The sequence below is a fragment of the Danio rerio genome, chromosome 7 (genome assembly GCF_049306965.1).
Source record: "Danio rerio strain Tuebingen ecotype United States chromosome 7, GRCz12tu, whole genome shotgun sequence".
Lineage (NCBI taxonomy): Eukaryota > Metazoa > Chordata > Actinopteri > Cypriniformes > Danionidae > Danio > Danio rerio.
Genome location: NC_133182.1, coordinates 69,367,237 through 69,381,214, shown reverse-complemented (window position 1 = coordinate 69,381,214; position 13,978 = coordinate 69,367,237). Strand labels below are relative to the sequence as shown.

The 13,978-nt window shown below is 33.7% G+C and overlaps 1 protein-coding gene across 19 annotated transcripts in view; it reads left to right on the top strand.

Moving 5' to 3' along the window:
• Positions 1-13,978, top strand: part of ano1a (anoctamin 1, calcium activated chloride channel a) — a 330,549-nt gene that overhangs the window by 227,428 nt on the left and 89,143 nt on the right. For all 19 annotated transcript variants that reach the window (XM_073906384.1, XM_073906385.1, XM_073906379.1 and 16 more), the window contains 1 exon segment: positions 5,069-5,392. In XM_073906384.1, coding sequence (XP_073762485.1) covers positions 5,069-5,392 — 324 coding nt within the window.

Genomic DNA, 13,978 nt, shown 5'->3' with positions numbered 1-13,978 from the left:
TACACTACTGTTTTGAGATTGTAATACTGTGAAATGTCATTTATAATTTAAAAATAAGCACATTTTACTTACTCGCTTGTTATCCTTCAGCTTAGTCCCTGATTTATCCGGGGGTGGAATGAACCGCCAATTATTCTGGCATATGTTTTATGCCACGGATGCCCGTCCAGCTACAAACCAGCACTGGGAAACAACCATAGACCATTTTGAGGGATGTAAACAAAAACAATGGACCAAACATATTTCCTGTTTTACATTTTTTTGAATTTGTATAGCTTCTAAGAATCCATAAACAGACACAACTGATAAATAATGTTATGATAGCTGGTTTAACATTAAATTATGGTTGAATGGCCTCTTGTTATAAAACTGTTTAACACGCAGGAAATGTTCATGGGCCAATGACATGACCACATTGAAATGGTCTATATTTTAATTAACTCAATATAAACTATAATTGAATTAACTAAATAGCGAAGCTGAATTTTCACCCGCCATTACTTCCAGTATTCAGTGTCTCATGATGCTTCTGAAATCATCATAACACACTGATTTGCCGCTCAAGCAAACTTTCTTTTTTTAGTAGTCTGTTTAAAAATGTTGAATAATTCTTTGATTTAAAAGAATAGCATTTATTGGAAATGTTTTTGTAATGATGAGAAGAAACATTACTTGTCACATTAACATTGGACTTTTGTTGAGTAAAAGCACTAGTTTCTTTTTAGATAAAGTCGTACTGACCCAAACAAGACCTGAACGAGACCTGAATTTTGGCGACGTTCTATATATTTTATACTTCGCAAACTATATTTTCTATCCCTAACCCATGCCTCACTTAGTAAACTGTGTGCATTTTTACTTTTCCAAACAAAAAGTCCTCATTTTGTATTATTTCTTATCCTTTAAAAAAATGGGAATGTGGTGCAATGTCCTTATACAGCAAGTCACCTTCTCCCATGTCATTATACAAATTTGCGTCCTCATATGGCACAAAAGCATGGATGCACACATGCAAAACATGTTTTTTTTTTTTTTCTCCCTAAAGGAATGAACTAATTTCTTAAGTGAGATCTGTTTGCTGGGTCTCACTTTTGAATGGTTTTCTATGCGTCTTTGTTCACACGACCAACGCCCCAGACTGCCTGAGCTCAAACAAACAGAGAAACGTTGAAAGTGCCACCGAGCTGCAATGTTTACCGTTTTCTGGAAAGTCAGTCTGTCAATGGTTTGCTTATAGTTGTTTCAGCGTTGTAGGCTGGAGCAGGAGAAAGCAATTAACTCAAGATTTACCAGATATCTACCACACCCTTCACATAAAGGTGTTGTTTATCAAGTTTCTGAGAAGACTATGAAATAAGAGAACACCATCTATTTTTGGAAGTGAATGTATCTGGCTAATTTCAGGCACCAGTTAAGATCATAAATAATTTTTATCAGTAAAGTTTGTTATTTATTACACTTATACACTGTAAAATATATGTTAACAGTTTCTGTATTTTGTGATTCACAAGTGTCTTTTATTGACGTTTTAGTAGTTTGAAATAATACAACGTTTAAGAAATAATATATAAAGTCTGTGAAATAACAGAAAATGTACTGTCAGTTTATTAAAAGGATTTTGTATTATAATATACAGTACAACGCCAACCAGACAATTTATCACTTCAAACTACTAAAAATGTTAATAAAAGTCACTTTTTCAAACTTATCAAGGTTAAAAGTTGTCGGAAGTAAGATCAAGGTCCCATAATGCAACTCAAAAGTATAAAATTAAAACATGAATCACAAAATACAGAAAACTGCTAATTTACGGATAATTTTTACAGTTTCTTTTCTGTACAACTGCGAGTTATTTTTTTATATTTTTATTGTGATATAAATATAGTTTCAACAAATGATTTTAATTAGCTATATTTGAAAAGAATTGAAAATTTTAGATTGATTTGGAAGATTTCGTAGGACAGTAAATTTGCATAAATGAAACTGACATCACTTTATGGGTTTTTTTTTTTTTTTTTTTTTTGGAGAGTCTAACTGTATTCAGGTACAGAAATTGAATAATCAAATGTAAATTAGTAACACTCATCATATAAACAAATAAATATAATTAATCTTTGTTAAAACTACACTGTAAAAAAAAAAGTTAGTTCTACACAATCCCTTCGTGTCTTCCCAGCACAAATCGATTAAGTTAGCTTTGTTAGTTTTTTTACGAATTTAAGTTGATTGAACATAAAACAATTAGGTTGTCCCCGTAAAAAAAAAAATTGTGTTTATTCTGTTTATTTTAAATAAGTAATTTGGACAAGCAGCCAAATCAATTTTGTATAAATGCAATCATTGCTGATACACAAATGGTTTGAATGCGCTTGAAATCTTACGGTCACGGGCCTTAAAGACAAAGCAAACAAGCTTTTTTTTATTTATTTTTTTATACGTAACATAAAATGTACTGGCAGTTTATTAAAAGTATTTTGTATTATACTGTACAACGCTAACCAGACAATATATCACTTTAAACTTTTAAAAATTTAAATAAAAGTAACTTTTTCAATTTTTTTCAAGGTTAAAAGTTGTCAGAAGAAAGACCAAGGTCCCATAATGCAATTCAAAAGCATAAATAAACTGGGAAAAATAAAAACATGAATCACAAAATACAGAAAACTGCTAATTTACGGATCATTTTTACTGTGTCTTTCCAATAAAGCTGCTAGTTATTGGTATTTTTCTGCAATTTCTATGTTGTGATATGAACATAATTTCATCAAATGATTTTAATTTGCTGTATTTGGAAAGGATTCATAATTTTAGATTGATTGGGAAGATTTTGTAGGACAGTTAATTTGCATAAAATAAACCGATATTGTTTTAAACTGTATTCAGGTACAGAAATTGAATAATCAAATGTAAATAAATAACACTCATCATATAAAAATAAATATAATTAATCTTTGTTAAAACTACACTATAAAAAAATGCTGAGTTCCACACAAACCCTTCATGTCTTCCCAACACAAACCGATTGTAAGATGATTGAACATAAAAAAATTAAGTTGTCCAAAATCACCCTCAAGAATTGTGTTGATTCTGTTCATTTTAAAATAAGTAATTTGAACAAGCAGAAAAACAGATTTTTGAGTGTATGAATGCTATAATTTCTTATAAATGGTTTAAATGCACTTAAAATATTACAGTCACGGCCTTAAAGACAAAGCAAACAAGAAAATAATGTTTTTAAAAAGTTTTACTTGACAGAAAATGTACTGTCAATTTATTAAAAGGATTTTGTATTATAATATTCAACGCCAACCAGACAATTTATAACTTTAAACTACTAAAAATGTTAATAAAAGACACTTTTTCCAACTTTTCAAGGTTAAAAGTTGTCGGAAGAAAGATCAAGGTCCCATAATGCAACTCAAAATTATAAATAAACAGGGGAAAATAAAAACATAAATCGCTAAATACAGAAAACTGCTAATTTACAGATAATTTTTACAATATATTTTATGCAAAGCTGCGAGTTATTGATAGTTTTCGGTGATTTATATGTTGCGATATGAATATAATTTCCCTAAATGACTTTAAATTGCTGTATTTGGAAATTATTCATAATTTTGGATTGATTGGGAAGATTTTGTAGGACAGTTCATTTGCATAAAGTAAACAGACAGCGTTGTATGGGCTTTTTTGGAGAGTCTAACTGTATTCAGTTACAGAAATTGAATAATTAAATGTAAATAATAACACCAAAATAAAATATATATATATATATATATATATATATATATATATATATATATATATATATATTTTTTTTTTTATATAACAGTTATGTTGACCCCCATCCCCCCCAAAAAAAATCAAGAATTGTGTTGATTGTTTATTTTAAAGAATTTAATCGAGCAGCAAAAAAATTGTGTATGAAGGCTATAATTTCCTATAAACAAACAGTTTAAATGCACTTGAAATCTTACAGTCATGCAAACTATTCCCTCTCGGTTAAATATAACAAAGAAATTAATTCAATAATGTTTAACTTAATTTGTTTGTTTAATTTCAGCTCATATAAACACTTGGTTTACAACCACTTGCCTTAAAAAAACAACAACATGGGCTCATTGTGAAACGTACCCCCATTTACATTTCTGTAGAACGCAAATTATGTAGTCAGAAGTATTTATGGCGGCATTTCGTATTTCTTTAAAACAAATGCTACAGGGCAGTATGATCCCACCGACAGCTTGTTTTTCTTTCCGTGCTACCAGCTGACCGCTTACCCTCAGTGTGGACGACCTTTCCTCTGTTACCAGTTTGCCTAGTAGCTCACCATGTACATCAGTGGACTTGAGACGCAGAAAGGAGTTGAAAGGCAAAAAATTAAATAAACAAGTAAATAACAGGGTAAAAACGTGGTAAAATCTGAAAATGTGGTAAAAAATCAGGCTGCCACGAGGGCTTTTCTTTTTATGGATAGCTTTTTTAAAACACTGTCTGTTGGCTTTAGGGAAGGTGATGAGTGGGAGGGCCGGTCAGTCAGTCAACAGTGACCTCCTTGTTTGTTTACACAAGGACAGCAGGCACAAACGGCACTCGTAAGAGAAATTTGAGATCTGAAAAAGCATACACAGTGGCCTCGCGAAAAAACAAAAACTGCTAAAAAAAAAACGTAGCTCCTGGGATGTATTTTGCAATACCCAGAAATGTATATAGGGCTATACGTATCATTAATGAGCCCTTCATTTTTCCCAAGACGAATGAATAAAGTTAACTTAATTGTTTTTACAAATTTACATAGATTGAACTTAAAAAATTAAGTTGTCTCTAAAAAAACTCAAAAATTGTTGATTCAGCACAATAAATAAGTAGTTTGAACAAACAGCAAAAAAGATTTATTTTTTGAGTGTAACAGATGAATAAACTACAACTGAGCTAACATTGCAGATCTTACAATGTTACTATTATGTTTTTGCACATTCCGAAATCAATTCTGAAACTTTATATTGTGCAGCCTGTCTAAATATGCCTATAGATGCATATAAATGTACAAACTGATTTTTTTTCTCAGCTCCTGAAAAGTCAGCAGGCGGATGAGAAACCAAAGGACCCAAAGCTTTGGCCGTACTTTAAGGATGGTCACAGACGGATAGATTATGTGCTCACCTACCACATCCAGAAGCCCCAGAACACTGGCAAACAGTCATCCAAGTCCTGCCTGGGGGGTTGTTTGTGCTGCAAAAAACGAGGCCAGACAAACCCACCGGTTCCGGACCCCGAACTAGCATCTCAGGAGCAGAGGCTGGATTACCATGATGACGACCAGCGGCTCCGCAGAGAGGAGTTTGAGGAGAACCTGCGTGAAATGGGCCTTGAGATGGAAAAAGAGGAAGGGGTGAGTAATATTGTGCTTTCAGTTACAGTGGCGTCTGTGAAATCTCCAAGATTTTATGGTGTCTTTTCTCAATTTATAAGCAGCATTTGTGCATTTCTTGGGTTGTTTGGCAGTGAAAATGTACAAAAGTTTACTATTAATCTCAAACCATTCATCTCTGTAATTTATATGAACGAAACACAATGGAAGCAAATAGAGAATCTTTTGTGTTTACATTAAAAACTCATTTAAAGGGGTCCTATTATGCCTCCTTTTACAAGATGTAAATTAAGTCTGTCCCTAGAATGTGTATGTGAAGTTTCAGCTCAAAATACCACACAAATAACTTTTTATAACTCTATAAAACTGCCCCTTCTAGGCTTTGATCGTGCCATTTTGGTGACTGTCGCTTTAAATTCAAATAAGATTCTTCTCATTTGCAAAGGAGGGTGGAGCTACAAAAGCCTATATGTCACCAAAGTGGCATATTTAAAATTGTAATGGCAGCTGGCTGCTTCTTACTCAGGGCTGTCTATGCTAATTAGTGAAAGATCATCACTAATAGGCGGAAATTTTTCACTCTGATGACACGTACAGTATAAAGAGAGAATGTTTTTATCAAGTGTGGTTTATAAAAAAAAAATAGAATTATTACAGTTTTACTAATTAGAGACTGGCTATATACACACACCCCATATAAAAGTGATTTCACCATAATAGGTTCCCTTTAAAATCTGCGTAAACCGGAATTTGATGAGACTTTTATTTCAGTATGTTGATGTACTTCCAACTGAAATAAAATATTGAGTAGAGGGCGAGGCTTTCTTGGTGGTGTTTACACCTCAGTAAACTTCGGTGAGTTTGGTGAAATGATGACCTTCACCACCAATCACAGTCATTTCTGTTGAGCAGGTAAACGCAATGGCAAATCAGCGCCGTTTAGGATCTTGCTCAACAGCGTTCAAATGTTTGCGGGAAATGGACACTTTCAAAATTACAGTATTGATTGGCATCGAATTCCAATATCATAACAAACCTAATTTAGGTAGATTAATTGAAAGCTGCTTTAACACATTGAAGTCAATAAATTACCATTACAATGACTGAATTTACTGTTTGGATGAATAACATTTTGTTTTCATTTCCGTTTATGCATTAATGGCAATAAATTAACGTGGCTCAGTGGTTAGCACTGTTGCCTCACAGCAAGAAGGTCACTGGTTCAAGTTCCAGCTGGGCCAGTTGGCATTTCTGTGTGGAGTTTGCATGTTCACTCCTTGTTCGCATGGGTTTCCCTCACAATCAAAAGACATGCAGTACTGGTGAATTGAATAAACTAAATTGACCCTTTGCAAAGCCCCGCCCTCCTTTGTTACTGTTGCTACACATGTCAAGTTTTCGTGCCTGGCACGTCTATTACAATATGTATGCACCAGTGTCAGACATTCCCAGGGATATACTTAGTCTTTTTTGGCGAACAGGTGAGATATCTGAAAAAGCCAGACAAAAAAGGACTGCAGTAAGCATTACAGGGGTATATTCACCACATAATAGACAACCAGTTCGATAATAATTCAATCAAAATTGAAACTAGGTTAGCATAGCCGCCTCATATGCTAACCATTCAACAGCTTAGCTCATGCACAGCAGGAGAGGTCAAATTTACAAATAATCTATAATAACTAATGAAATAGTGATTTCTCTATTTTTAGCCTAATAGATTAATTATTGTTCAATGAAATATAGCGTTACTAACCGACGAGGAAACACACATGGACAGGGCTTCTACTTAATTTATTCATTGAGCCAGAAAGGGGAAATTAATGGGTTTGTGCCAAATATTAGCATCACTGACCCATAACAATGTACAGTACCTATAACTGTCAGGATGTTTGTGTGCTCTTTATACCGTTTCTATTCTAATTTGCAGTTAAGTGGAAGAAATAAATAAATTGAAATGCAAATCAAAGTATAAATAGCAGAAGTAAATAAACAGACACTAATGTGCTATAACATCGTCACCAATGATTAAATCTCCAAAAGACTGACGAAAACATCTGTAAATTGTAGCTCTGACATGGGTATGAGGGTTATGAATTACTGAAAAACAGCTGCAGGTGAAATATATTGATCGCAAGTGCTCAGATTGTGATCATATCTCTGTTCAAATGTAATTTCAAATATTCGTTGCTTAAAATGGATGGAAATATGACTGCTTTTGGTATGACAACTATGGCGAGGGCTTAAACGGAGCAGTGCTCATAATATCGAGCAAAAAACATATAACCTATAACATAACCTGCTTTGCATTTTTGTAGGAAACATAGTTTAGATCTGTTTAAGGTAAGAGGTGTGTGAATTATTACCGTCTATCACTGAATGTGTCAGAAATATCAAAACAAAACCAACTTAACTGCTCCTTCAGCGCCCCTCAAACAGCTTGATCCACGATGACATTTCTCCCCTTGATTTTTAGGTTTTGAAAAGGAAAAACAAATTCCAGCACCCTGTCCAAACTTTAAGGATACCTGGTGTCAGATTTGCCCGATCCATATGCACAACGCCTTGGCTTGTTTCCCTGGTTTGAAAGCTTTACAGAGCCCCTGCGCATAGCTACGGTTGCTAAGCCAATATTGGTGGGTGACAGAGTTGGCGGTTCATTTCGCTGTGACGACCTCTGAAATAGAGACTAAGCTGAAAGAGAATGAATAAAAATAACATTCATACCTCTCGTATAGCTTGTTGAGGACTAGACACTTGGTTAAAGGGTACTCTATGTATTGAGGCTTGTTTGACGTAAGGAAATAAAGGTTTACTCACCATGTTCACCCCCCAAATAATTAAGGTTTCAAGTGATTTTGAACCTTTAGGAGTTTTTTTTACAAACTAATGCCATACAAATGCCATACAAGTCAATGGTTACCTGTTTTCAGTTTTCTTCAAAATATCTTATGTGTTCAACAGAAGAAAGAAAGTCAAAAAGGTTTGGAACAAATGAAGGTTTAGTAAATGATGACAGAATTTTCAGTTTGTGGTGAACTATCACTTTAATATAGCATAATAAATCTGCCTCTTAATAAAATATGCAGAAAAAAACACGAGGTTTGCTTAATTAAAAAAAATGCATGTCATTTAATATACATTTTGGGTTATGGAAGCCCCATACCTCTACCTATTACTATTATTAAATTGTTAGTTCGCTCCAAAAATCAAAATTGTTTCAAACAGAGGACGTTGCAGATCACAGAGCTGTGATATTGTAAAAATATCTAAAGACAGTACCAGTAGCCCAGCCAGTGTGTCCATTTAACGTCAACTGCACACCTGAAACAGTAGTAATATACACCTAAATGATAATACACACCTAAACTAATTGGTTTTCTACTACATATTTTAGTAAGAGACATAATTTATTTATATCAAGCCATGATATCTCACATCTGCATATACTTTAGTAGGTATGTGGTTTAAGTAAGTTTAAAAACTCTCCAGAAGCAATCATTGCTATAATCTCATTAGAAAGTGTTGTAGCCAATGAAACGCTGCATGGGGCCAGTGTTGCTAGATATAGCTGACTTTTTCCAGCCCGAAAATTGTCCAAAACCTACACAAAAATGCCCTGAATATTAGATTAATATTTTATTTAATTGAAATGAACCTAGTTACTTAAACAGTCATGATTGTTACCCATACAGCAACCAACACCAGCAATCACATAACCACAACATTACCGGATCATATAGAAACACAGCCCCCTCTCACTCACACACTGCATTTATTGTACTACCTGTTAGACTATGTTTTACTTTTGAAATGGGGTATAAATCCACCTCTTTTGGCATTTTAAATTATTTTAAACATCATTAGTTGGTGCTTGTCCATTAGACAACACTTCTATGTTTGTTCTTGCTGTTAATTATGGCAATCTTACTTTGGCCATCTCTGCTTTAAACCATTCTCGGTTGGGATTATGGGCCAAATAAATGGTTACAATGGGCCAACTTTGGCCATCTCTGCTCTAAACCATTCTCAGATGGGATTATGAGCCAAATCAAAAGTTACAATGGGCCAACTTTGGCCTGCGGGCCCTGCTTTGGCCATCTCTAAACCATTCTCCGATGGGATTATGGGCCAAATCAAAAGTTACAATGGGCCAACTTTGGCCATCTCTGCTCTAAACCATTCTCAGATGGGATTATGGGCCTAATCAAAGGTTACAATGGGCCAACTTTGGCCCGCCGGCCCTACTTTGGCCGTCTCTAAACCATTCTCCGATGGGATCATGAGCCAAATCAAAGATTACAATGGGCCAACTTTGGCCATCTCCGCTCTAAACCATTCTTAAATGGGATTATGGGCCTAATCAAAGGTTACAATGGGTCAACTTTGGCCATATCTGCGTTAAACCATTCTCAAATAGGATTATGGGCCAAATCACAGGTACAATGGGCCAACTTCGGCCCGCAGGCCCTACTTTGACCATCTCTGCTCTAAACCATTCTCAGACGGGATGGCGGGCCAATTCAAAGGTTACTATGGGACTGCCTTATACAGTTTAGCGAATTAAGCTACATTTTCAGGGCAACCAAACTTTCAATGTAATTGCCTGTTTCATGCATGCCAAGTGATGTTTCAAACTAAACTACCAGTGTAAACAATCAGTTCTCAAGGCCACAGTCTCACTTTGATTGTTAACGTCCACCCACTAATGAAATCCAACAGTAAAACTTACAACTGAAACCTCAGCTAGTAGGCCTAAATTTGCTTTAGATGTACCAGGCTTTCAAAAAATCTGGATACTTGGGACTAATGTCCCCATGGAAAGTCCAATCAGTTGAAAATAAGTACATTTGATGCATTCCTGTGACCTTAAAGTTGCGTATTACCATATGTGCAATTATGTTTCTTAACCTCTCTAGCTTTTTTAATGAATTCAGGTTTAAGTGATTCTTTTGTACATCAGCATAACCGTTCGCTGCTGTTGACCCAGTTTAGAAACACTTCAGCGGTGTAGAGGAATACACACTTCAGTTTTATTAGGCAAGTATCTTATTAGTTGCGTTTCTCCATGTGAAGAAGCTCTGATCTTTGTCTTAAGTTTATTAATTATCTAGAGAGTATTGTGAAAACACTGTAAGCTTTTGTGTTACTGATGTTAAAGTGTTGTCACTCTTAGGACACTGGAAATTGTTCCCCAATCATGATTATTTTGTTAGTGCTTGTTGTAAAAATTAGCTGTATTTGATCGTTGGTAATTATGGAACAATTTTTCACTTTAATGTTGCTCATTTGAAATCTTATTATGATTAGCGGTTGTGTTTTTTTAAAGCGTAATATCTATAAACGCATGGCTTTTGCTTTAATGTTCACAGATTATAGGGATTTGACTGTTTCCACAGTGTTGAACATTCTCATGTGCAGATCAGTCAGAATTAAATCAAGAGGTCAAAGTGGACTCGTCATCAAGCGAGTGAAATGTTTTTCATGCTGATGATAATAAACGGAAGTATTAGTTTGAAGGAATAAGATTAACAGCTCTTTGAAAAGTGTGGGGAATTGTTTCCTGCATACAAATCATTTGAGTTCACTTTAATATTCTTATTATTGTTTTTTTATTTTTCCACAGAGGGTCTTATATAAGACATCTTTTGATTTTTGAGTGTTATTATTATAATTTTTTAACAATACTAGACTTTTAAGAATCATATAATTCCAACTCAGTTACAAGTTTGTTCCAAAACCAATATTTCTTTAGTTCAAAGTGGAGTGCTATGTGTTTTTCCCATAACTCTCAAGCTTGATGAGGGCAGTATAAATGTAAACATAGAGAAATACTGATTAGACATTATTTAAACAAGGTTTAAAAAAACAAATACTTTAAGATCACTTCTTTAAATGTGTTACTCCTTTAAACCTGTCAAATATTAACCAAATATTAACCATTGGTTTAACCATTGTTAAACCCCATGTTACCATTGGGTTTAATATTATTTGGTGAATTACATTGTGATGCATACAAATCTGCAAAAAAAATATTTATATATTTATTTGCTTGTTAGTTTATTCATTCTGTGTGTATAGTTGAAGTCAAAATTATTAGCCCTTCTGTGATGTATTTATTTTTAAATGCATAAAAAAATAATAAAAAAATAAAAAAATATATATATTATGAAATATGAAAATTATCAAGGGTGCCCAAACTTTTGCATAATATAATGCATATATATATATATATATATATATATATATATATATATATATATATATATATATATATATATATATATATATATATATATATATATATATATATATATATATATATATATATGTGTGTGTATTTATATATATATATATATGTGATATATGTGTGTGTGTGTATATATGTGTGTGTTTGTGTGTGTGTGTGTGTGTGTGTGTGTGTGTGTGTGTGTGTGTGTGTGTGTGTGTGTGTGTGTGTGTGTGTGTGTGTGTGTGTATATATATATGTATATATATATATATATATGTATTATTATGCAAAAGTTTGGGCACCCTTGATAATTTTCATATTTGCAGGCCATAGCCTTCTGGTCTTTCAAATCAGCAATTTTATTACGATATATCCCATTATATATTTCACTCTTTTTTTTAGTTTCAGGTTACTTTCACACATCTCAATACTACTACACTATGGATTTCTGTCTGAAAAACATGACATTATCTAGTTTCCTCTAGAAACCGAAAGGCATTTCACTGTGAAATTCTCTTATAAAGAGGACATAAGTGTGCAGCCACAGAGGGGTGCCCAAACTTTTGCATAAAAGTGTGTGTGTGTGCGTGCGTGCGTGCGTGCGTGCGTGCGTGCGTGCGTGCGTGCGTGCGTGCTTGCGTGCGTGCGTCAAGCGTGCGTGCGTGCGTGCGTGCGTGCGTGCGCATGCATATATCTGTCTGTCTCATCCATCCAAATATTTCCTAAATGACATTTTTCACGGTATTTCCTATAATATTTTTTACTTCTGGAAAAAAACTTATTTGTTTTATTTCAGCTACAATAAAAGCAGTCAATATCATGAGCCCCCTTAAGCAATAATTTTTTTTCAGTGGTCTACAGAACAAACCACCCTTATACAATGACTTGCCTAATTACCCTAACTTGCCTTAATAACCTAGTTTTTAAATATCACTTTAAGCCGAATACTAGCATCTTGAAAAATATGTAGTAAAATATTATGTACTGTCATCATAGCAAAGATTAAAAAAAAAAAAAAATCAGTTATTAGAAATGAGTTATTAAAACTATTATATTTAGAAATGTTGACAAATCTTCATTCTGTTAAACAGAAATTTGGAAAAATATATACAGTAGGGGGGGGCTAAAAAGTTGAGGAGGACTGATAATTATGACTTTCACTGTCTATATTTTATAGATATACATACATGCATTACATACTGTATACAAACATTTTTCTGTATAACTAATGAATAATAGTTTTTGAACAATGGCAAACACTTGTATGGCAGCTATCCTGAATGCTAAAAAAACTATTAATAAAATGTAAACATAAAAAAAGACACCAAAGTATCACCTTAAAATATGTGGGAACAAAAGCAGAACCAAAATAGTGTCGTTTGCTGAGAATAACCTTCAGGTCGCATCTAGAAAACAACATTCAGATATATTGATTTGCCAATGAAAGGACAGGTTAAGTCATGTCAGTGCTAACGGCTGCCTTATTTAGTGTCAAGATGTCTTCTTCAATTTAATTGGGGTTGAATTAGCTGTGCAAATGCGCCTATATAATGTGATCCAAAAGTAGAAATACCTGTTTGTGTTGTTGTTCTCTGAAAGCAGCGGCTGGGATTGAACAGACTGGGTCAGACCCTGTGTGTGGGATGCGAGTTATAACAAGAGTGGGTCATTTGAAGCAAATCTTACATAACCCTCTTTTCAGCTTCAGAAAACTAAGAGTGAAGTCCTTCTCTTCATGCCTGAGATTTTTTTTTTCTTCTTCCTATGTGAGAATTTATTTTCTCTTAAAAGGTCCTTCGCGATAGATAAAATCTGGTGTGTTAATGCTTGTAAATAAATCTAGTCCATGTTGTGATCCTTTTATGAATGGTTTGCATGTTTCTTATCTTTCAGAATTCCTATGGCAAGTGTTTTAAAGGCATAGTTCACCCAATAATGTAAATTTACTTTATTTCATTGATTTTAAATGTACTATTTACTTTTCCTCAAGTGGTACCAAACAACCTTTTTGAGTTTCTTTACTCTGTTGAACACAAAAGAAGATATTATGAAGAAGGCTACACTGCAAAAAATGCTTTCTTACTTCGATTTTTGTTTTGTTTCTGGTCCAGATATTTAAAATTTTTTATATCAAGAAGCGTTTTCTAGGCAAGCAAAACATATTGTCTTGTTTTTAGAAATAATATGCTAATATTTAATGAGTTTTTCCTTAAAACAAGCAAAATAATCTGCCAGTGGGGTAAGCAAAATCATCTTGTTTTTCCTTTTGACCTAAGATTATTTTACTTACCCCATTGGCAGATTATTTAACTTGTTTTAAGGAAAAACTCGCTTAATTTTGGCATATTATATCTTAAAACAAGACAGTATGTTTT